Here is a 26,636-nt window from a genome sequence, read left to right on the forward strand (position 1 = left end):
CACCTCATATACCTCTTTTCACATTCTCTCCTCCTCCTGTCCAACCCTTCCTGACACTGGCCTTTCTCCCTCAAAGGTCATGGGATACCCTCAGGCAGTGCTGGCAGAGAATAAGTGTAGAATTTAATTTGGACCTATGTTTCAACCCGAGGCAGTGGAATTCCTCCCTTTTCTATAAGTCAGTGAAGTATTGCCTTGTCCCTTGAAGTGACAGGAGAGAAATTTGACTTGGCATTTTGTCTGTCAAGTTCTTCAACTACATCTCTGCTTTACATCATCTCTGTTAGCAGTGATAAGATTAATAAAGTTTCTAGTGGATTTTCACTCTTTTTTATTTAGTGAGAGTGAGGAATTGTCAGTGGTAAGGGTATTGGTTTATCGTAAGGTGATAGCTATTCCTTTAATAAGGGGTACATTGCAACCTGTGATGTCATTGAATTGTGGACAGTGGGTTAAACTTATTGGTTAATCCAATGAGATACACAATGCAATGACTGTGAGTAAATAGAGTATTATTTGATATTAAAAAAAATCCATGAGGTAAAAGTGAAAAGTTCAGCCAACACCTTAGATTAACCACCGTTACACCACTAAAGCAGAAACTCACCGAAGAAGCAGAGCCTCATTATTCTGTATTTTCAGCAAGTGAAAGGTTGCAACTTTCTCCGCTTTAGTTTATTTCCAGCATTAACAACAGTCCTGCAATTTTTTCATTTATCTCATTACTATATTCTCAATTAGTATACATATTCAATTTTGCCAGTACTATCCTAAAGTAGGTAGAATTAAAAATAAATAAAAATAACACATTTGACTCATGTTGTTCAGACACCTTAAACCAACAGGCTTGAGCAGTGATGAAGATTAGAAAGTCATACTCAAGAAACTGAAACAGTACTGTCTGAGGAGGAAGCCAGGAAATATGCAGCTTTCCAAAGTGTTTCCATGGGAGTGACAGAGGTTGTTATTATCATTTCCTCCAAGACACTCACTGTGGGTCAAATTAAAAAGACAAACAAAACAAAACTAACAAAGGTTTGGACATCAAAGTTTATAGGACTACGAGACTAAGCAAGAGAAGAAAACAGGTTGAGATCAGTGAGCAGCTGATCTGTCAGTCTGAGATGAGAAACTCACTGCAGTGAAAAAAATCAGTATTCTTCAGCATCAGCGGTGCCGTTAAATGCCAAGAAATGAGACTGTGTGTGATGACATCCAACAATAACAGAAGTCATTCTTAATGAAAGACGACATAACTTAAGGTAAAATAAAATGAGATTAAGAATATTAGAAAAATTTGTAAATTAAAAGATGAAATCCTATACCCTCACATTTAGCATTTTGTTTTCTTTACATACAATTTAATCTTTTATTTAATTATTTAATTGTAATTGTGAATATTTTTTAACTTAAAGCGTTTTGGAAAACTCCAAATAATGACCATAAATAATGATCGTAGAGTACAAACAAATCCAGGTATGAAAATATTGATGAATCACTGATTTGTGCGAAATGTCTGTATGCATGATTTACGCACAGATTTGTGTGAGAAATTTGCCCTCTCTTATGTTTATAGCACAACAGAAAATAAGAGGTTTTTCCTCATTTAATGTATGATCTGTAACTACTCTAAATACTGACTGTATGCTATTGTTGTTAATGAACAGGTGTGAATTATGGCAGATATACACAAGTTAATACAAAAACTATTTCAAAAACATAAGAAAAAGGGAACGCTCCATGGAAACTCAATAAATGTAATGTGATTAAAATCTGTTCATCTGTGCAGTTTGGGGGCATTTGTGACTTACGATATGACAACATGTAAAAGTGGTCCAAGTTGAGATCTTCAGATGTTTTGCCTCATTTAAAAATAGTCCTCAAGATGTATGTATTTTAGTGCGATGAAAGAAAAACATCTAACTCAGACATTTGACAAACTGGAAAAGGGTGGAATGCCCACTATGGGTCAGGGACGAGTTTAAGTATCTCAGGGTCTTGTTTACGAGTGAGGATAGAGGGAAGTGGGAGATCAATAGATGGTTGATTGTAGTGGTTTGGTGTGTTGAAAAGACAGCTGAGTAAAAGCGAAGAGTTCGATATACCGGTTGATCTACGCCCCTTCCCTCAGCTATGGTCATATCGACATCTACTATTATATGAAAATAGTTTAATTGTAACACCAAGATGAAAAGACAGCATAAACATAGCATAGCTTTGGTATCCTCACTGGCCTCCCCTACCTTCTAGAACATAGGTGTCAAACTCTGGCCTGCGGGCCAAATAATTACATTTGGCCCGCGAATCCATACCAAATTACTGTTAGAGCTGGCCTACTGGTATTATACAGCTAATATATATATTGTTTAGTATTAAGCTTTGCTTGTTCCATATTCAGTTTTTCAGCTAAACGTGTTTGAGTCCATAAGAAAAGATTCATTCTTATATCTGGAGGAATAAATATATTTCAATAAATATTAACGTTAGCCCGCGACTTTGTTCCAGTTTTGAATTTTGGCCCACTGTGTATTTGAGTTTGACACCCCTGTTCTAGAAGCTCAAAATTCAGTGAGCACAATAAGTTATTAACTAGAGCAGGTTTTGTATACCTTGAACAGGTCACCAGTCTAACACAAGGCTAACACAGGAAACTCTCATATAAATGTGAGCTCTGACACAGGTACATCACCAATATCTTAAACAAAAATATCTTTGGATTATGGGGGGAACCCTACAGTCCTGGTATCAGAGTGAACACATGCAGGGCCCCAGCTGGCCAGTGACCCCCCCCCCCCCCCCCAATTTAAATATTCAACAATATGAAGATTTTTGTTGCAATTTTCTTTGCCTCATGGAAGAAACTGGAACCAAGCAATAATGTCTCTGTCAGTCAAACACACTTCACTTTATCTGTACTAATATCTTTTACTGACAATGAAGAAGACTTCATAATTCTCTCTCAGAGAAACTGAATCAGTGAGAGACGATATTAAACATGTTTTTTATTACATGTACCGCTGACATTGATTGGAAGCAAGATTCATAATATATCAATGGTGCCAAAATAATAATGAAAACAAATAGAAAAAAGGGAGCACTTCTCAGCTGGAGACATTTCCATCCTCCGCTTGGCAGCTCCTTCTGTTGCTTGTTAAGATAATACACAGGCTGTGTGCATTTTACACTTACTCATATATTATAATTTTGCTTTTGTTCCTGTGAATGATGGGTAATAAGGGCCATGTACTGAAATGAAGTTAATTCACTCATAAAACATAGTTAACGCTAAATGCTAAAATATGTAACTGTGCTAGGTGTTACTGTACCTACAGTGTGTGAGGCAGCTCCAGAGTGTCCTGCCAGTATTGATGCACACCAAGTCAAAATATATTGTCAAGGGGAGGTATGTGGATTCTAAATTGCTGTGCTTCCCTCCTATCCCTTTTGTTGGCCATATACAGCATAAAATTCTTATTCAGTCGATGCTGTGTGTAGTGACACAGAGAGACATCATTGACAAGGGCTGACACAGTGAAGAAAAACCTCATTAATGTGGATGACAAGTGCAAAAAACAATATACTGCTCTCAGAAAAAGATACCACACATAATGGATTTGAGAGAGACAGAAAAATTAAAGGAGAGATGAAACTAAATGGAAAAAACAGTAGGAGGGATTGAAGGAGAGACAAAGAGAACGCGAAAGAGAACCTCTGTGTATATTGTGTAATTATCTATCCTATTAGCTCTGGTTGAGATAATTAGAGTGTTTGCTAAACATACATTTATCCAGCTGAAGAGCATCAACGCTTGCTCTGCGCTGCAGAATGAACTGAAATGTGGAAACCCATGTGGCGAAATTACACAGAGAATGAAGGGGGTGAGATTAAGGAACTGGGTAGAAAGTTGGTGGTGGGGTTTGATGGAAGAGGGAAAAAAAGAGTTCAAATGAAGGGAGAAAGATGGGAGGACAAGTGGTGAAAAATTAAAGATGATAAATAAAAGCAGCGGGACTCAGTCAGAGAGTGTGACAGTTGCATATGCCATGGGCGAGATATGGTTGAGTTGCAAAATATGCAGTGGGCCAGGGTTTGTCACTTATTGACTTTTTGTCTCTGTGTTTCATTGCATTTTTATGATATATCCATGGACAGCTAATGGCATGTCATGGTGCAGCCTCTATTTATGGGAGACAAGGGAGTCGGGTGATGAAAGAAAGGAACAAAAACAGGAAAATAGACTTATAGATTTGATATGGATTTTACTGTCAGCTGTCTGGGTAATGATGATGATGGGAATCCCTGTGAGAATTTAAGCAAGCTCACACACACTGACACACAGTGCTGTTACTGTGAACGCGACTCATTTGAAATGCACCCATAAACACATAAATACATACATATTACTCCGATATCACCTGGAATGTAGAAACATGTCTAGATAGGTCCATTTGCAAACTCTTATTAATGCACACACAATTTGTAGTGGTTCACACACAGGAGATCAACACACACACACGCACAATTAAGTGATTGAATGAGCGCTTAGTGACACTTCTACCCTGAGGCATCAGACAGTAACACTTCCATCATGCTTTGAATATCTTGAGAACATTTCATAAATGTGATAGATAGCAAAGTAAAAAGTGAAGAGGAAACAGGGGGTGGAACGACTCCTGCTGCTGCATTTTGTAGCGGTATTGACTGGTTTTTTTTCAGGTGAGAGATTTGACTCCCTTTTTCTATCTTTTTGTGTTTTCTATACTTGCTCACTCTCCTCTGTTTGCTTGCAGCAATAAACAAAATAAGAAAGGAAATGACCTACGGCTATGTGCTGTTGTGCGAGCTGATTTACCCTCCTCCTTGTGATGTGCGATACCACTTATTTCCTTTCAGATCCGACACAAAGTCAAACCCCGGCTGGCATATATTGAATACCAGTCCTCATGGATACTAATACTTGATGCATACAAAAACTTTCTGTGCTCAGTGAAGTGTACCCTGTTTGTTTCCCAGGTATCATGTGATTGTTGCTGCTCTGTTTGGATCCACTGGCTGAAATTGATCACTATATGCGAACTCTGCATGCAAATGCTTATTTAGCCACAGCTATGAATGCAGCCTCTGGAAATGTACTGGCTACTGTTAAAGAAACAGGAATCAACAGGTTGCTTGCTCAAACTTTATAGGAATAAATGTTACTTTATAGAAATACATTCTATTAAGATTGAAGTACAAATGCGGGCGGCACAGTGGTCAGCGCTGAATATCTCACAGCAAAAAACGTTGGCACTCAAATCCAAATGTAGTTTGCTTGTTCTCCCTGTGGCTATGTTTTTTCTGTCCAGGTAATCTTCCTCTAACAGTCTACAGACATGGATGCATGTTGTGTTTTAAATTCGTTGTAGGTGTGAGTGTAATAGACTGGCAAGCTGTCCAGGGTGTACGCCACCTCTCACCTGTGACTCTGAATTTGATAGGTGCTTAAGAAAATCTATGGATAGAAACTGTCTGTATAATACATAATGAATACTTGTCAGCTATATGTCTATATTTGGTTAAGGTTTGCAATATAATAAGACTTTCAAAATGAATGTACAGGTTAAAGTATATTGTCCTGTATTTAATACTGCTAGTAAAATAGCCTTTTTCAGCATCACCTCCCTTGAAAATTTTAAAACAATTCATACGATCCTAGGGACAGAAATCTAATCATACCTCAAACATTGATGGTGAATCATTATAAAGATATATACACTATTTAGGATAACATTTAAACAAGATACAGTGGGATTCCCATATTTAAAAGTAAAAAGCAATAAAGTGCAACAAAGTGATAACTTGAAATTCCACAAGTGACAGTTTTCATTGGGGTGGGGCAAACACTGATTTGTTAGTGGATCCACAAGTTTTAAGGCTTATTAGGAGCTACAACAAGGTAGCCACATATAATACATCAAGTAGGTATTTTATAGCACTTAAGAGTTATCATGTCAGAAACTGTTTGAACTGTCAGATTGAGTGTTGCCTAGAAATTTATTCAGAAAAAAATAAATGTGTTTTTTTGCCTGTTTGACCAAAACAGTACTGACACTTCACTGACTGGAGCCAGATGTTGGATGAAGATGAGTGGGACTATATGTACTCATGCAGGTCTGATGTTGTGACATGTTTTGAGTGTATGTGTGTATGCGTGCGTGTGTGTGTGTGTGTGTGAGAGAGACAGAGAGGGAGAGGAGAAGGTAAAGCTGCTTTATAAATGCATATAATGACAAAGCTAAAGGTTCTGCTGGTGTCTTTTAGAGGTTGGGATTTCCATGACCTCTTACAATATTAATTAACTGTAGTAAACAACAAAACTTTCACTGCTCTTTGTGGTGAGATTGCTATTAAAGGCAGTGCCTGGGCTTCATTAAAACCAGATTAGATTATTCAGACCATGAATATACACCAAAAATTACACAGCATTTTGGAGAGTCTCCCAAGTGAGTATAATGTCCAAAAACAACATATGTTTACGTTCCTGTGGTAAAATCCTTTAGCACAGGAACGACTTTAGCAGACTTTAGCACCACTTTAACCACAGTTTTTTGTCCTGAGGTCTTGTTTTATCCAGGTAATTTAAGTGTTAAGGGTTTTTCCCTTCTCACTGGAGTAAATCGCCCTGGTAACTTATGCTGTAATCCTAACCTGCTCCGGGACAATTTATGTTCCAGATTAGAGATCAGCAGGCAGGAAACCATTGCCTACGGACCAATTGATTTTCCATAAAATAGTGTCACTAACCCACTTCCTGGAACACCCATCGGACCTCTGTGCACAGACAGTTGGTGGATCTAAAGTTTTTCATTAGCATCTAGTCTTCATAATTCCCTGATGAGGATCAGTAAGACATACAGCTTCTTAGATGGAACTTTATTCATTGGTTTTCTTTTTTATCTATTGACATCAAACAATTTATAACAGTTTTATTTTTCTATAACATAGCATTAATATGTGATCCTAAAACAGGACATCTGCACTGTTGCAGATGACATTTGTCCAGAGAGTGATCCTATGTTTGAATTCTATTTTTATATTTAATCCTTACTCTCAAAGCCTTAAACAGAAGCTGAGTCGACAGCTGAGAGAATCAAAAACAAAACGGAGGGAATTACATTCTGAATTTTGGTTTAAAATTGCTGGAAGTGCCTGTTTTCCAACAATTATTTCATTTACAGCTAGTGTAGGCACAATATATAGTCTCTGCTGGGGGAATACGTATTATATGTGCAGCTTGTTAAGTCGTATCTCACTAAAGCCACTGAATAGAGTGCAAACTGTGAAGAAAGCCTGACTGTGTTGAACTTTACTTTGTGCTAGAAATGCTGATTTCTTTTGACCGTTATCACCACTGGTTGTGACAATAACCAAAATTACTGCCTTTAATTAATGCCTTAAACTAAACTATGTTGTCTTAAGTTGGATCAAGGAACTTTGCTACCTTACCTAACCCTAACAAACTTTAACAGTAGCAGTGATACGATATGAAAAAAGGTTGGCAGTTTGGGGAGCTATTATAGATAATGTCATGCTGCTGTTGGAGGTGTCAGATTAGGGAACATTTCTTTGTGTTGCTTGAGAGGGCAAAGGATGCGCTCTCATTTAAATCAGTCACATTTTGTCTGTTGCATCACAGCATCCTGTACCTCATGTGCCAAAAGCTCATAGTGTCCAAAATAAAGAGTGATTATCTTCAGGAGTACATACATGTTCTCAGTTAGGCTCCTGTCAGTCCTCACATAAAAGATTAATATTCAGAGCCTATTGACAGATACTTTGACTCATAAAGGTGCCATAGAAGATGCGATAAAGAAAATTGTATTTAGCTGTGGTTAAAATGCGGCTTTTGCTGAACGTCCTCGCCCTCAATGAGAATAAAAATGAAATCCTGGTTTTTAATCTCGCTTGATGCCAGAAAGCTCAGTTCACAAATATCACTTCATTCTGTAACCTTCATATAAAGAATCATGTATCATGTCAATTTCTGTATAATTGTTAATCTTTTTCCACCCTGAAATTAGAGTTGCAGATTAAACCTGTCATCAAATAGCTTATTTCAATTAAGACTTTTAGGTAAAGTCAAACCTTTGCTTTCTTTTAAAAACAATGAGAGGGTGATTATCACATCCAGACTGATATTCTTTATTTAGAGTAGGCAAGGCGCTGTTAGGACAAAATGCTGCTGCTAGATTCCTGGCTGGTAAATGGAAACATGAACATATTTAACCACCTGTGGAGTTTAGGATTCATTTTTAAAACCCTTTCTTCACTTATAAATTCTTACATGGGCTTGTACCAAAATATCAGTCACAGAAATTACAGTTTTATACCCCTTGTTATATTCTTATTTCAGCTGACTGATAGCTCTGATAGTTCTAAGCACTAGATTGGCTTCTAGAGAGAATTGATTGAAGCTCTTAGGCTCATAGTTTTAATGTTTTAATTATGCTTGTAATTATGTTCTCTTACTTTTTTGGTTTTCTCCATTGTTTTATTGATTGTTGTGCAGCACAGGTCTACATGTCTGCTGTGCCAAAATCCTAATAAACTTGACAACATTATAGTTCCAACCTTCACTGAAACATGTTATTGTAAAATGTCAATATTGGTTAAGAGTAAACAACGGGTACTTGTTGAAGGGTACTTCTTTTAATAGCTACTTGCTTAATGCAAAAATGTCTTTTTCTGATCCCACCTGTCCTCTAATTAAGGCGTGGTAAGCTTAATTTCCCTTGAGTGAGACGGCTACATATTCATTGATTCATAACTGATGAAAATGTAGATGTTTAGTAACACTATAGCACATTGTTGCAAATCTTTTTCAGTGTACAAAGACAGCGTATTGTGGGTTGTAGAGGGGGTGGGGAGACGTAAAAGATTAGAGATAATGGAGACCACAGAGACAGTAAAAGGAATGTGTCAGAGGCACAGGAATAAATGTGGGAAATGCGGCTGGATGCACGAGCAACAGAGGAAAGACAAAGAAATGAGAGAGAAACACAAGTACGTCTTAAAATGTGTGATAGGGCACAGATGGGGATCTTGTCTGTGTTGCACTTTCAGATTTGATGATGTGTGGATGCTATCTAAGTTATTGCTTGAAGAAAAAAGATCACATACGCTTGGTGGAATTCTTTTTCTGGCGTTTCCCCCCTACTCTTCCCCTCTTGCTGTGAAGTCCTGGTTATTGTTACCTCCCTGCTGTCTCGCTGTTATAAAACAAGTCAACTGAAAAACAGCCCCTCCTCAGTCTGTGACTCGGAATAAAAGACGTTTTACGAAAGAAGGTGGATAAACACAACATGACTTCTGGCAAATTCATAAAAGTACAACAAGCGTTTGCAGAGGCCACACCCATCATGTGCATTGCTGGTATGGTGTTTGGGCTGTTGTCATTAAATACTCATATCTGTATCATGTACAGACAAAAAAAATCATTTGTTTTACATTTTCTTAATTAACTCATTCACTGCCATTGACGTCTATAGCCGTCAATGGCAGTGAATGAGTCAATGGGTTTAACTCATTCACTGCCAATGGCTGGCAGTGAATGAGTTAATTAGCAGATATTTTCCATTGATTTCACATCTTTACACTGTACTATAAGACATATAACAAACAGATTGTATTTTGATCAGAATCATCAATGTAAACAACCTTTCTTACACTAAAATGCTACTTAAAAGGAAACTGTTTATTTTGCCAATTAAAGTCAAAGTCAAAGTCAACTTTATTTGTCGATTCTGCCACATGTACAGGACATACGGAGAATAGAAATTGCGTTACTCTTCACTCCCTAGATAAATAGCAAATGAACATTTAAATATATTTAAATATAAAAGTGATTAAAAAATGCAAGTAAAATAATTAAAAAGTAAAAATTTAAATAAATACAATTTTACATATAACAAGAAAGCTATATAATATACAAAATAAGGCAAAAAATAAGGTTGTCTGTCATCTGCTTGATTTGTTAAAGTTTACCCATTACTGTAACATGCTCTATGCCAAAATATCGAAGCATCATTTAGAAGCATATTCAGAAACTTCATTAAAAGTTTCTCTGGTCAGCTTGCTTTTCTAGGATTAAATTAAATGTTTGGTGCCAAGCACTGAAACAACATTTCAGTTTAACATCCACCAGTCTGCCGTCTGCTTTCTGGTGAGGAAAGTCTTTAATAAAGTAGGTAATGATTCCTTTCACGTGTCCACTGTTTCTTTCAAATCAGTTGCTTAGAGTGAGTCAAATAAGAAATATTGTCAGCTAGCAGCATTAATACAAAGCCAGATGTAAAATGCTGCGATTTTGATAAATGAAGCCTTTCAGATGCATCTTTTCTTTCTAGCGTCAGGACGATGCTCTGTCAAATCTTATTTGTATCGACCTGCTTTTGAAAGTAGCGAGAGATTGGGTCCCATTTGTATTTATTTATTTGAGAATAATGGAATCGTCAGCAGATACCTGCAGACCTGTGACACTGCCCAGAATAGAGATCAGTATTTAAACAAATTAAAAACTTATTTTCCACGTATAGATTGGATTAGGAGAAGTGAGATGTAGCAGGCCTGGTTCTTTAATTTGATCTTGTCTTTGTCTATTAAGAGGACTGCATTTCACTTATGCCGCCAGTTTTCTCAGCTTCAGTTGTTTGTTCTAATCTTTACAGATTTCTTTTTGCTTGTATACCATTTATCTTTTGGTTTGACCATCTCTAGATATTTTTCTCCCCTCGCATTACCTTTTTTTCTCTGACGGTTAATCGGTTTCTCGATGTTTCTCTCTCTTTGTCTCACTCTTCGAGTTGATGAAGGAGACGCATGTGTTAAGCAGCTGTGTCCACTCTGTGTATGTGCATGCCTATGTACACGTGTATTTCTCTGTCCAAAGTATGGGCACCAGCTGTGGCCAGCAGCTGTGTGTTTAGTGCCTTTTTTTTGAGTGCGTGTGTGTGTGCTGCCATATGCAGGTGTGGGCATGTATCCGTTTTATGCAGCAGCTGTGTGTTTTGTGTGTATTTGGCTATGGACAGCTGTTTAGTAGGAGGTGATGATTTTAGGAGCCAAGTGCACTGTCATCTAGGCAGGCGGCCAGGGGACAGCAGGAAAAGTAAAGCCCAGTAAGGTGTAAGGCCTGGCGTGGGTGTTATACTCAATTGGGCACTTCTGGAACACTGCTGGATCTATCATAGATCATCAAGGCCCCAGCTGTGGGTGTCAGACTTTATACAGGATTATTAACCTGCCCCACTCTATAGATTGGTCTGTGATTGCTGCATAAATCAGTCAGAAGGAGTCACTTAAAGGGAACTTATTATGCTCACATTTTGAGCTTCAGATTTGTATTCTTGAACACCACTAGAAGAACTTTGTTGGGTTTTACTCAGCCTTGGTGCAGAGCGTCAGTTCATCCTTTGTCTGAAACAAGTTACATCCATTAATTTGCTTCAGCCCTGGGTGGTTGGTGGATTCAAACCCAGGACTTTTAAGCTCTGAGGCAACAATACAGTTCTAACCACTGTACCACCGTTCTGCCCCTGATGTTACTGAAGCCAATTCCTCCCTCCATTCATAAAAGCATTCTTTTTAATCAATGAGGTGATTATATTTCTTCCAAATGACATTATAAAACACTGTCGGAAGCTGTCTGAAGCCTGAGCTTTGGCCTACAAGGATTACAGGCAATATTTAATATGAGCATCCCTGATTATAACAGTAAATGTGACTGAAAAAAAGAAAAGTGTGTTAGGTCTCGGTTCACTGTGGTTCATCAAGACAGAAATGTAAAACTTCCATACAATTGTTCCTCAGAATCCAACCAGCTATGGATGTGTACATTTAAGTTTGTTAAAGCAGGAAGTTGAGCACTTTTGCAAAAGAATGAGTGATGGAGACCGAGCTAGCAAAAATCAGCACAAAAAGAAACTCAAGAAAGAGAAAGGCAAGGCAATAAGGTAATAGTAAATATGCAAGGAAAGACAAGGATAAAAATAAATTAAGGAGAAAGCAAGATTACAAGACTACAAAACACAGCAGAAAACTGTAGCTGTCAGCAAATTGTTAGAATAACTGCTGCCTATAAAGTGTGAGTAGGAAGCAAATGGGACCCATATGGTTTCCTTCTGTCACTGCATCTATATTGAAGACCTGTCTAAAACCTCATTAAGGCCTTACGACACCAACCATACCTCCACTACTAAAATCAGACAGATGGTTATCAGGCTCTGTGATGAGACACCAGCTGTGCCTATGACACACTGATAGACAGTGCTTTCTGGGTGTTCTCCTTTCATTTAAATGTCATCACTCCATTTTGTTACACAAAGCAAAACAACACACACAAAAGAAAATAAAACAAATGCTGCTGATTAAACAAAAAAATGGTGCAGTGCTTGTCATATAAACAAATTATATTATTGTGTCTATAGATTTACAATCCATTAATTTATTTTTCTTCTAATTCAACCAGTAACACCCTTTATATAGCAGCTGGGTGAACCACACAATCTCCCACTGTTTTTTCTTTGCTGAAGGAAAATTCTTTGCTAGAATTATTTAGTATTTAGGCCAACAGTACTCTTGTTGGGTGTTGATCACAGCCCCAGATGTCTAAGCACTTTTGAAAAGTAAGTAGAGTGTTGCATGGACTTAACGGTCTTAATTGCCTACACTTGAGAGCAAATTAAACAGAGAATTTAAGGATTCGAAAGTCTTTGCACTGGAAACAGGTAATATTATTCCGAAGACACATGCAGACTGTGTATGTATATATATATATATAAAAAAAAAAAACACCCAGCACGCCCCTGCGGGCGGTTTATCCTTCAAGCTCGGGTCCTCTACCAGAGGCCTGGGAGCTTGAGGGTCCTGCGCAGTATCTTAGCTGTTCCCAGGACTGCGCTCTTCTGGACAGAGATCTCCGATGTTGTTCCCGGGATCTGCTGGAGCCACTCGCCTAGCTTGGGAGTCACCGCACCTAGTGCTCCGATTACCACGGGGACCACCGTTACCTTCACCCTCCACATCCTCTCGAGCTCTTCTCTGAGCCCTTGGTATTTCTCCAGCTTCTCGTGTTCCTTCTTCCTGATATTGTATATATATATATATATATATATATATATATATATATATATATATATAAACCGAATATATATATATATATATATATATATATATATATAAACCGAATATATATATATATATATATATATATATATATATATATATATATACATATATATACATACGTACATACATACACACACATCTATCTATCTATCTATCCATCCATCCATCTATCCATCTATCTATATATACATACACATACATACATATATGCAAGAGAGAGGTAGAAAGTCAAAATATATTATATCCAGCATGGAAGTACAGTCTGAAAGTCTGAAAATAGCATTCCACTCTGAAAAGAAGAGTGAAAGGCTTTAAGAGTAATGAGATGATGAAGAATGGGATGTACGTACACACACACACACACGCACACACACACACACACACACACACACACACGTGGATGTGCACATGGACAGAGACACACATACACCTCATATGTTATGCCTGACCATTATTCAAAGCTGTCACTGCGCGTACCGCCAGATCATTAATACAGCCACTGTCAAGTGTGCTTGAGTCATTAGTATGAGAGGAGATGGTGCGGAAGAAAGGCTATACTGTAAAAAGATAATATGAAACATCTCACTTTGTGTTTGGATTTAGCCATGGTGAAACTCTTCTAAAGCTGTGAATGACGATGCGTGAGAATACTAAAGGATAGTATTCTGGCTGTTCTTGTAGAAATGATACTTTACGTATGTGCATGAAAAAGTAAAAAATAACCAACATTTATACATATACATGTATATGATGGCTGAAATTGTAAAAATTTTGAATAAAATAGTTAGAAATAACCATAATAAACATAAAATTTTGTACAAGGAAAAATTGTTCCCACAACTTCATTTTTCTTGATCAAGGTAACAGTTCTGAGAGGTGTGCTCCAAACATTTTTCATGAATAACCCGAATGCTCCACAGAGACCCTCACTATAATGTGAAATTGTGCAGCAGCCCTCTTGAGAACAGATTTGTTTTCTTCAAATAGCACCAGCCACTTGACACAGCAATGTGAGGTCTAACAACTGATGTGGAGATGCACACATATTCAGTTTTTGTAGTTTTTTTTTAATCCTTCAGTGAGAGCATGCATTAGAAAAATACCATTAATTAATATCTTATTAATACTTATAGTTATATTCTGTTAATTTCTGATAGACTTGCATTATAAAAATACCAACATAAAAATATTTAATTTATGTTGTTCTGTACCATTGGCTGTCACAAACATGTATCTAGCATCTATTGTATTTATTCACTCAGTCACTTTCAGACAGACAAGGGCAATGTGACAGAATCATTAAGAAAAGTGTGTCTGTGTGTGTGTGTGTGTGTGTGTGTAGAAGGCAAGTATCGAGCTGTCTAAATGTCAAGGGTGTGTAATTAAAGTCAACCTGAGTGCTGTCAATAGTTGATGACTACTACTGGGAACATGTTTGTTCCATATTCCGGTATAATTATAGACCATAGGGCTCCACAGATGTGCCTACAGGTGTCAGTTGTATTAAATCAACTATGACACCAACCAAACCAGGCAAACTACAGGAGACTGTGTCACTGTTTTCTTCACCTTCTTTCAATTTCAGTTTTCTATGTGCATCTTCAAATTGAATGTTTCCATGTTTTGTGTACGGTTATATTGTTGTACACATGTTGTGCTTGCCACCTTGTCCCCCTGCTGTGTCTATAATGAAAAGCTAAATGGCCGCAGTTAAAAGTGATTAAAGATGGACGGCTCACTAGGAGGAGAGGGAGAATGCAGCAGTTGGGAAATGACAGCGTGAGGTAAATGACAGCCTTCCTATGTTTAGGATAAGTGGATAGTGCCGCTATATTCAGCATTCAGCATCAATTATTCAGAGACCCACTGACAAATCCCCAGTAACTGAGGTTCCTCTGCAGCAGTCGAAGTGCGAGTTTCACCCGCGATTCACCCATTCTCCATTTCAGATTTAAAATTCTATCACTGGTATCACCAAGGGTACCTCTGTGAATTAGCTATGTATTAATATTTATTATAAACACTAAGGTTATAATAATCTGATATGTAGTCTATGTGCAAGAAATTACTTGTGACATGTTGGAGTTGCAATCTGTTTCTGACATTGTTTTTTGTAGGAGTGTAGTATCTACAAACTTTCAGTGTATGTGCACATTTAGGTTGATTTGGTTGGTACAACAGATAGATTTCATGCAGTTTCATGTCCTGGTTAAAGACACTTATAGTCACAGTTTTGAAGATAGACGTGATCACATATGAGGCCCACATATCAGCACACATACATACATACAATGCTCTGTCATCATAGTTAACTATTACTAGTTGGCGTTGTTGTCAGCTGCCAGTTTAACATTAGTTTAACTCCTCTTGTTGGTGCTAGCAGTGCTCCCTTTAGTGAGCAGATTGCCTGGGGTGTGCTAATTTAACTAATTTAATTTCTCAGGGGTGCAGCTTGTTTTGCACAACAACGTTCCTGAAAGGTATCCCGGAGCTAACGTTTGAGGAGAAAGTTCTTTAAAGCTGTGCAGTTCATAATACACTCAGAGGTGACAAGGGTAAAAAAAAAGAAACACCTGTCCCTGTTTTCAGATATCCGAGTTCACCTCGACATGGAGCCAACCCCTGTCTATTTGCATCACTGTGCACAGCTATGAATTATCTTTGGATCTGAACAATGCGGAAAATAGCGGCTTGCTTAATCCACCACCTGTGGAGCCGTCAATGTCAGTGTCTTATCTAGTCTTGTCCGGCAACCATGGTGTGGGTTGCCTTCGCAGCTCTTCTGTCTAACCTCTGCAAATTTTCTACAAATTTTCTAATTTTCTCCTTCTCAGCTGGACCAAATTTACTGGCTCAGGCAGGTACTGCCCCTGCCGCGAACTCTGTGACCATGAACTCCAAACATATCGGGGCATCTTAGCCTGCCTGGTTGATTGGGCTGCAGAAAGCAGTTGGCAATTTAGCTGCTGGTCATTCTGTCACACATTCAAACTCTGAGTTTCTCTCTAAACTTTTTTTTTTTTCCACAAAAAAGCGTGCAAACTCTGAATCAGCAGATCTCATTTTTCAGGCTCGAAATATTCTCAGTTTCCAGCTGTGCATGTCTGTCAGAGCACAGGGTGGCTTTGCTGAATTTCACTTTGTACGCCAACTCCATTTTCACACCGTTTTACAATTACGGGACATGATGGCATTTATGATTGCCATTGTGCCATTCAGGCTTTTAAAGATGATGTCTGTGTGCATCACGTCACTTCCGAAGTAGACTTGCGATAACCGTTAGGTACTTGAAGGGAGCCTGAGTTGCGTGCTACACTAGGGCCCCTCAACAGGGGCCCACCTTTTCCCAAGGTGATGTCCTCAGACGCCTCCCTGGGGGGGAATATGTGCGGTCACACAGGTATCGCAGTTCAAACTGCACACTATCCGCCTAAAAACCAGTAGCCATATTAAACATAACTGTAAATCTTATGCAGATATTTCATTCTTCACAAACATGTGTTGACAAATTTGACCAAAATGACAAACACTACAACTGAAGACACTGTGCATGTGTTTATCATTATTGGTGCATTTTTCTTTTAAGCAACTTGTTTTGTAAGTTCACAATATTGTTTGAGTTTGTTAAATTGTTCAGTTTTTTAAATTCTAGTTTGCATTTTGACATCAATTAACTAAAGTAGTTTTTCACTGCTTGTTTTATTTCTAGATAAAAACAATAGCCCCGACGAAGATGATTTGACACTGTTTGGATTACCTTGCATTTGCACGCCAATATTCATGCATACATGAGTGACACTATAATAAATGGGATCATGTGAGTGTGTTCTAATAACAGATGGCTGACCTTGCAGCTGTGAAATGTTAAAAGTGGAAACTGCACATTTGTGCATTTCATTTTGTTGCATAAATGTTAGTGTCAGTTTTTTCTAATATATCATTACTCTCCTATGCTCTGCTTTTCTCTTCTTGTAGGATTCCCCTGCACCCAGCAGATACAATGTGAGTCAGACATTTGAGAAGGTTAATGGCCACTCTTACTTAGAACCCCGAAGTGAAGACGCTAAGAAACGGCAAAGCTGCTTCCTGTCTGCTGCACCGAGAAATGATTTCTTCCTACACAGTAACTCCAGCGTGCCAGGTGTAGCACTCGATTTTATGTTTGGTCTGTCAATCAAAATAATGCATTTCCCTGCCCCATACCATAACCCTTACTTCCACAGCTGAATGCCTAACTGAATACCTAAACACTAAACAAAGCGTTAAACCCAATTTCAAGTGTTAGCTTTGTTGCGTCCAGCATTTTGGTCTTCTATGTTGTTGGGCTCCACAGGTTCAGTGGCCCCCCTCAAAACACATTATAATAAAGACCCACAAGGACATTATGTAAAGAGAAACGGCTTGGTCTATGTGTGGGTCGGTCCTTCCTTTCTTTTCAGAGCTAAATATTCACAAACTGTACTGTGCCTCCCTTTGCTATCATACAGTCCAATTAGTTTCATCTCTATGGGCCTCAAACCTAATATTTACCTGAGTTACACCCCCATTGAAAAATGTTGTTAGAAAATTGATAGATTCATGACTTACTTGGATAATTTATGACTAGCCCCCTTTCACCAAGGGACTCAACCCAGGAGAAACCTCAAACCGTTTAACCAAAATCCAATTTGCATATAAATAGATTTGAACTGTTTGCAGAATTGTTTCTGCTTAGAACGCAAACACGCACACACTTATACATCTCCACCCTGAAGCACTTATGTGGACACGCGTATATGGACACTTAACGTGAACTTAGAGACACACAATAAGCACACTGATATGCACATGCTTTTTTCCCCCCCCATAGTTGAATTTGCATTTATGAATAGGTCTATAATATATGGAACATTATATTACTTATCATGCTGGGTCTAACGTGATCATATTTCTGATAATGGTAGGACCGAGCGTTTAGCTATGCATTATTTCTGAGCAAAAATTAATGACTGTGGTGCTCATAATGATCTGTGACATTAGCAGTTGCTCAAGGTGTTTTTAACCATGTGTGTAGTCATAAGTTGATTGCATTTAGCCACTGGGGCTGAATAGCACCTACTGTTGTCTTACTTTAAAGCTGTTAGACCAATGATGAATTCTTTATATATTTTATGTCCCCTCATCACAATTCTAAATGCAGTGAATATAATATCTTGCCCAGGGGTCCATTAAACCATTTAAAAATCAATTGTAAAAGTTCTTATCATAACTCCTTAAAAGTTGGGTGTTAGCATTATTCTTGTAACCTTAGCTTTGAAGTTTTATTGGATTGTGTCCATCCTCTGTCCATCCTCTGATTCACATCAGAGTCCAGTATTATGCAGGTATATCATTTTCCAGAGATTACAAAAAACAATTACAATTCTTATCTGCCACAGCTTTGCTGTAGACCTTTTATCCAGAGAGTCACATGGCAGTTACTTCTTTTAGTTTTAATTGTGCTAAAACTTGTATAGAATTTGATAATCAACAGAAATATAGATTTGTACTAACAATTTAAGATTATGATGGGATTTTTTTGGCTGAGATCTTATGATTGCTTAGCCTGAAGGTGATAGTATGTGGCCAGGTTATTATAGTTAACTAAAACTAAATGAAAAACTAAAGGTGAAAAAAGATTTAGTTAACTAAAATTAAATTTAAATCTAGACTTTTAGAAAGAATTTAAACTAACTGAAATGATTTTTTGAACTTGGAACACTAATGAAAATAAAATAAACATATTGTATTTGTTAGTTTGGTAAAAATGTTATCCCAATTTGCCTTATGAGGCTTTCATAGAAATATTTCTTGAGACTTTAGATTTCCACAAGACTGTGAGTGAGCTGTTTTGAAAAGGTTCTGTGTTTTTATTGTAATACTTGTAGTGATTTTGCTAAATGTTGCCTCTGACACATGACTGTCATACAATAATAATTAATAAAGATTAGAACTAAGACGAAAACTAATAGAAACTAGACTAAAAATAAACATTTTCAAACAATGAAAAGGAAACTAACTATAACTACAATCAAATTAAAACCAAAACGTAAAAAATAAATAAAAATAAAAACTAATCAGGAAATACAAAACTATACTAAGTCCGGTAAGGTAAAAAGAATGTTCTTTGTATGTTTACTGGCTTTTAAGTGTGTTTGTGTTCATCAGGCCCCGGCCAGTACAACCCAAGTGTAAAATCTGCTCCAAAGTTGGCACTGATGTCCTCCAGAGAAGATCGATTCAAAGTTCCCAAGAACATCAGCCCAGGACCTGACACTTATTGGGTAACAGTACAAAAAGATCTATTGTAAAACATCCTCACTTTGTACCATACTCCCAGTGCGCTTGACTGAACTAAAGTGCATTTATGTCCACAATTTGATGCAGTTTGTACAGTTTTGCCTCTGTATACCCCCACAGTGGATTTACAATCAAACAATTATATGACTGACGTTCAAGGGTTTAACAAAGTTACATTACAGACATTTTATACACATTATACATTTTATGAATTCATGAAGGCATCTCTTGATTGTAGACTTTGACAGTGATACTCTTATCTCCTTAACAGTGTTCTTGACTTGTTCCGGGTGTTGTAAAGTTGTTTTTCTTAACCCCGGAAATAACTCTGTCTTAATACACTTTATTTGTGTGGTATTTTGGGTCTTTTGGTGTTGCTGAGCTGCTAGGTGCACTCCTTTTGTACCAGACTGGTAATTTAGCCACGACTAAAGATTTTGCTCTCTCTGATAAGTTTATTTTGGTTTTTCCACCTAACAATGGCATCTCTCACTAGCATGTCTTTGAAATACAAATTCCACAGTTGAATCAATTTCAAATATTCTATCTGCTTCATTTGTCATGAAATCATAAGTTAACCAGGCTCACCTTCTGAAACATTACAGACCTAAGTTTAAGTGTGCAGATGCATGCTGAGTTTTTAGCATATATGGACACAGCGGTTGCTCTTTGTGTGTGTCGTGTACACCTGAGATGTAATACCCAGAATGTCTGACACTACTTGAGTTGCAATCCCCGCAGAATCTATCACATTTCTCCCAGTGACCTTGAGCTGTGCGGAAGAAATTGATTGCTTAATAGAAAAAAGAAAAACAAATCCAAATTTCAATATCTTTCCTGGGCTGATGTGCTTTTTTGCACAGGGCAGGTTTTCAGTTTGTGGGAGACTTTATTCTTAATTGACCTACCTGGTTGAATTAAACTGGGTAAAAATAGATGCCTTTTATTAAGTGTAATGTCGTTTAATGCAGCCACCACAGAGGACTGACAGAGACAAATGCACTTCATGACTGAAGCATAATGTAGCTGTAATGAAACTTAACCAGAGCATAATCTTTCTCTGCTTTGTTTTAGTGCATTTTAATAGAGATTACAGCTTTGGGTTTCCACTGATGGTGAATGTGTGTGAGTGAGAAGAAAGTGCTAATGTTGTTCGCCAGTCCCCGCTGATTTTGAATGGCGAACATCAAAGACAAAACCCGAGGTTTGATTCAAATCTCACTACACAGTTCATCATCATGTTCATGTCCATGGGTGCGATGTTATCACAGAGCTCTTTTTTTTCTCCGTCTGCCTGTGTCCCAGTCTGCCTGCTGCCTCTGTGTAGTTTTAGCTCTCAGCTTTCTACTGTCTTCTCTTCTGTAGTCTACAGTCTGTGTCTCTTCTCTCCCTGCTTTACCTGTTTTCTAGTTTTACCTGTATCTGTAATATGAAGACTTTTTCTCCAGAAGCTTTGCCCTTCAAAAGCATAGGGAAATTTGCCTCAAAAGGTGTTTCGAGACACTGACACGGACACAATTTTAGTTCAATTAACACCATCAAATTTTAGCACATTAGTAAAATGTGATAAATGTATCAGCACAGTAGTGGTGAGATGTCTCAGATAATTAAAGCAACATTGCAGGCTTAATTGAATATGACCGGCACTGGTGAAATTATCCACCTGACTGATATTGCCAATCAGGCAGCAAAACACAAATTAAAAGTAACTGGTAAATGCACACTGTGTAATGTGCCAGAAGAGCAGAAACGGCAATAGCAAGGGGAAGACTTGTTCCAAGTAAACAATGGATAACAAAGCGAGTGTAAACTTCAAAAGAATATACTTTGCACATGCTTGATGAAAAACGACGATCATTCCATGTTTGTCAGACCTCAGGGTAGTCACAGTGCATTTGATAAACAATACTTATTGTAGTCATACCTTTAGTTTGTTTATGATATAACACCACAGGGCTCAGTCAGGGTTCAGCACAGAGAGATAACCAATAGAGGCTCAACTCTACTTTTGTATTCTAATATATCAGATGTATCTCTAGAGTCTTCAGTCTGTTTTTCCTTTGTCTCCAGCATAATTAGAGTTTCTCCCCTCCTCTGTGCAGTTTACATCACAAGTTCAGCAAAGTATCTTTTTGTAAGTCAGTCTTGGCATGTGAGAATTTGTTTCCTCACAGGATTTCTAAACATGCACGTTTTCCCATAAGACTTTATACAAAGGTTTGATATGCATTAATGTGCTTTTTAAAAAAAAACAAAAAAAAACTTTTGCATGAAGAATTAGGTCAGACTCAGAGGCCTTGACAATAGATCAGTCATATTAGGGTTAAAATAGGATGGCAACCTCATTATGACTAGGTCTTGTTTTTTTGGGGTTTTTTTTTTTGCATTTGACAACCGATTACAAGCAATTGTGGTGGCCGCTTTTCACTGCAAGGAAATTGCACTGGCTGCCTGGTAGAAGGTGGCCAGTCTCCACACAATTTTAGCCCAATTCAAATTGACTTCGGTTGCTCTCAGATGGGCAAAAGTTGTTAAATAATCGCCTTCTATTTTCAGTCTGAATGTTCAGACTGAATCAGTCTGCCCTGATGAGTGCGACTGCTAATTGGTTGTAAAGTTGTTGTTGTTTTTTTTTGTGGGATGGTACAAACAAATTTGTCTGCATCTATAACTTTACTGCCTTGGGTTGCTGGTAGGGGTGGGTTTTGATTATCGATTTATCGATTAAAATAGATTCTGGCTTGGATAACGCGATATCGATTTTTAAATATAAATGTACTTTGCCCGAAATGCCAGAATATCAGGTTAAACCTCACAAAATTTCAATAACCACCATTCTGCACAAAGACGTAAACACAAAGCATGGACCTGCCGACAGATCAGAATCGTGAGATGTCGCCTTTCTCACCCGACGGCACAGACACGGTCGGGGCTGAAAGCTGACAGCTCGCTGATTCTGATGTTTCGGCGGGTCCGCGCTTTGTGTTTACGCCCTTTTTGCGCTAGATTCTGAAGCTGCGGGTTTTTATCTCTCTCCAAACAATATTGACCGAACCAGATGCAAAAGAAGATCCAAACTTCGCTTCACGTACATCGTCATGAATTCCCTCTGACTTTTGCTGTTTTGCTTCCACCACGATAAAATCACACTTCATGCACAGCTCTCTCTCTCTCTCTCTCTCTCTCTCTCTCTCTGTACTTCCAGAACAATTTCCCGTCTAAAAATCAGTTTTCTTCATTATTCGCTTGCTTGTTATGTATAAGTCTACCGTTGTTTAGAGCGCTGTTGGCCCCTGTTTTCCTTTTACTTACTTCCGAAAAGAAAACCTAATTTCTGCTGTTCAATAGGCTACTGACCAAATGTAAACTTTTTAAAATTATGCAAAATTGCAAAAGGCTTAGCTGTGTCTCTTAAAACCTCTGTAACTTTGCTCTGCTTCACTTCAGCAGCATCGGGTAATGTTCATGTGTTGATTAATGGTTTTCTTTCGTTTTTGATCTACTGCAGAATATTTTTAAGGTCATCTGCTATAAAATCCCAGGCCAGGAAAGTCGCCTTCATGCTTTTCTGTTTTATCCTCAGTTACTTTGACACAAAGGCATCTGCTGTGATGCTCACACCTTTGATAAAGTCTCGCAAGTGTCAGCTTTCCTTTTATAGAAATAAAAATATGGAAATGTACTGATACGTGATCAGAATTATAATATTTCTGACTGTCTGAGGCAAAATTTACCTGATTCAAATCGAATCGAATCAGATTGAATCGAATTGGGGATCAAATCGATTCAGGACCTTGTGAATCGAAATCGAATCGATTCTAGAAATCAGTGACGATACCCAGCCCTAGTTGTTGGCACTAGCTACGTTAACTGTGTGTAAATTCATACTATATAGTCATTTAGATGTTAGAGGTTGCATTGTTAAGATTATGTGCCTTTTCTTTTTGGTTGTTATGAGCTGATACATTTTCTACATTTATTTGTAAGTATCACACAAGACGGAGGACGCTGTAAATACACCTGTAGCTGTGGGAATTTCTACTGTAGCTAGTAAAACTGTTGAAAAATCTGATATGATCCTGCTCCCACCTCAACCTGTCCTATCTCCATCCTTTCTCCCCCAAGCGGTTGGGTGGTAAAAGTTGTATTGAACTGAGATCCACATCGAGTGTTTGTCTGCAGCTACTTTAACCATCACAGAGAGCTTTAAAGATGGTAGATAATTGTCTCAAAGTAAGAGTAAATTGGTTTTGCTAAACTTTGTAGCAGTGTAGTTACATGATTAGATCTTCAATATCAGCTAATAATGCTCTCTGTAGAAGTGAGCTGCAGATGAGTAAATTAGGCCCTAAGTTCTGCTCCACTGGCTTCCCAAGAGCTCCGACAGCATAATTTGTATCTTTCTTCTGTCCAAGTATATACTTCATTTGGGTGCACCAGTTTCTCATGAATGCCTCTGGAGGAGGCATGATAGGTCAGTTGGAATTTTTTTTGTAGGTGTAAATGACTTTCTCTTGCAATGTGTTAGAGGCTTCAAGAGGCTCAATCCCACCATAAGCAGCAGAAGAACATATGTTGCAAACCTGCCAGTCACTTCTAAGATGAGCTAATACAATTTGGTAAACTAGATTTGGCATTTCAGATTACTCATGATGCCTCTTACCAGAAGCACTGCACACTGTTTTGTAAGTACTTTTTTATTTTCAACCTTCATGTGATCTAAATAATTTTAGATGTCCATCTGGTATTCATACATATGTATAATGAAGTAAAGGCCCCATACAAGAACATAAAAAAAGATTTCATTCATGGGTTATAGACTGATTCTATTGCATTGTACATAATCATATGGCTCCATTTAGCTGGAGGAAGTCAAGTTCCTTTTTAATAGCGAAATGCAAGTTTAAGCTCGCTGCTCAGTAATTAGCTGTGTGACTGTGATTCTATATGACACCACGGGCCATGCAGCGTTAAATATAGTATGAAGTGGAGCAGAGAGGGAGATAAATAAGTGCTTGTAGAAGATGAGCAGGCAGAGTGTAGCATGGTAGTAATGAGAAGGAGGCAGGGGGGAGAGAGAGAAGGGGAAACGGCGGTAGAGGTGAGTTGGTGCTGAAAAGGTGGTGAAAATGCGTGGAGGAAGAGAAGCAGAGAGACAGAAAGCAGAAAATTGAGCTGCTGAAGAGGGTAGTTAAATTCAACAGCTGGAAATGTGTTCTGAGCGTCTGAAATCTGAAGCAGACTTTTCATGTAATGGAACAGTAGCTATTTCAGCATAAGTGTGCGCATGATCATTCGTCCATACATGTGCATAATGTCACAACGCTATCTACTTGAGCAGCATTTGTCCACTGTGAAGGTTCATTTAGAGTTTCCATTAAATGCACTATGTGAGGTACCTGCTTGAGCAGGCTTGATTACCTTTCTCACTCATACAGTAACACTGTTCTTAGTGGCTGAGCTTCATTTAACAGAGAGAAAAGTGTGGATGGAATATGGAAATGTAAAACGATTCGGGGAACGGATGTCGAGCAGAAACAAATATTAATTAAATGCTGTACTCTTTAATGGTATATATATGCTAGATGAGTACAAAACACATAATGAGGCAAGAAAAGAAGAAACGTAAGTTTTTTCATTTGAAATAAAAAAGAAATAAGTGATAGTTTAATAATTAAAGAGTATATTTTTGACAATACTCTCAGCACTTTACTCTATTTCATGTGCTGCACAAAGCTCAGCAGACAGTGGTAACCCTTTAGATTTGAAATTTCAATATCACTCTGCTGTACAAGTATATATACTGTATGTATTTATTGGCACCCTTCATAAAAATCTACTATTACTCAGGCTCTTAGTCACTATGATTTAGAACATAAGGTTTTCTTGACGCAGTTGACATATTATGATATGCTTCTCAGTGTGATGCCTGCGGCTTGTAAGGGCTCTCACTGTGTGTGAGTTTTCATGTTCCTACTTTTAATTCTTGTTGACTTTGGAAAATGTGTGTTTTAAAAGAGCTGGAAACTACAGTACAGTTTAATTGACTGTTAATCTGTTGAATATACTTCACTGTGGGAGTTACAAATACATTTAAAAAGGAAGGTCCTTGCATGGCTTTAACCAGCTATGAAGTCTGGAGTTTTGGCAAGAAAAATAGCACGAATCAGTGTGTTACACACTAGATCTTTGTTGTTTTATTTTGTTTTTATTTATTTATTTAAGACTAAAGGGATTCTGTGAAGTTGTGGTTTATACACACAGCATTCATCTTCCATATTTTCATATATAGTGTTGCTCCTGCAAAAAAGAAGCAAGCTGTACAAAATAAAGTCCTTCATAGTTTTCAAAATACCTGGTTTTGCTGGCATGTACCTCTAGGACCTTCTCTAGCCTTTTCTGCTGGTCAGTGGAGCACAAGTGCTATGCCTTAAATAGAGAAAAATTGTTGAGCTCACAAACTTCTAAAGCCTGATTAGGGTCTTGGGTCCTTGTCTCCATATTTGTCTCACTCTTTGGCTGGATCAGAATCTATTTTGGTACCTGGCATTCATTTTGTTCTCAGTCTTGTAAAGTTTTCCTGAATAGATCTCGCAGGGTTGTTATGTACAGACCTTGTGGCTGTTCCATCTACACTTTGTGTCAAACTGACGGACGGACTCAAAAGGTGTATAATCTGTTCTTTGGCCGACTGAAGTACTGGTAAATACAAGCTGCTCATGAAAAGTAATTTGATTCTCTTGCGTCTCTTGTTTTGCTGGATTGTGGGTAGCAAATGCTTGCGTTCCTTCACTGTGTGTGGCAGGTGCTGTGTGTGTGTGTGTGTGTGTGTGTGTGTTATAGGGACGACTGTGCATCCTGCACTCCTTCGTCTGTGCTCATGGGCGCGGTTGAATATGTCTTCATACATACCAAGTAACATAATCACCACCACCAATTACCAACCTGCAATTTTCCCCTTTACCTTCTCCCCTCTTTGACCTACTCAAGCATCCCATAATCTCCCTCATCATTGCCATTCCAATGGTGTCGTCACTTCCAAGGGCTCTTCCCCTATCTCCTCGACCTACCCAGTAACCCCGAGGGTGACCTGGAGTTGAACCTGCAACCCTTTTCCCATTAGGATCAATACTGAGATCTGAGCCGTGCCGCCA

The 26,636-nt window shown here is 38.1% G+C and overlaps 1 protein-coding gene across 4 annotated transcripts in view; it reads left to right on the forward strand.

Moving 5' to 3' along the window:
* The window catches only part of stpg2 (sperm-tail PG-rich repeat containing 2), a 59,834-nt gene that overhangs the window by 29,352 nt on the left and 3,846 nt on the right, over positions 1–26,636 (forward strand). For 3 of the 4 annotated variants that reach the window (XM_086314501.1, XM_086314503.1, XM_086314502.1), the window contains 2 exons: positions 17,140–17,305; positions 19,351–19,466. The exons of the other annotated variant lie outside the window; for it this stretch is intronic. In XM_086314501.1, the coding sequence (XP_086170627.1) occupies positions 17,140–17,305; positions 19,351–19,466 (282 nt within the window). The remainder of the gene's footprint in view (positions 1–17,139; positions 17,306–19,350; positions 19,467–26,636) is intronic. 4 annotated transcript variants of the gene reach the window in all.

Source organism: Aulonocara sp. 'chitande type north' Nkhata Bay, linkage group LG12 (assembly GCF_057382095.1).
Source record: "Aulonocara sp. 'chitande type north' Nkhata Bay isolate Kocher_YH1m ecotype deep benthic linkage group LG12, A_spYH_male_GT1.1, whole genome shotgun sequence".
Taxonomy (NCBI): domain Eukaryota; kingdom Metazoa; phylum Chordata; class Actinopteri; order Cichliformes; family Cichlidae; genus Aulonocara; species Aulonocara sp. 'chitande type north' Nkhata Bay.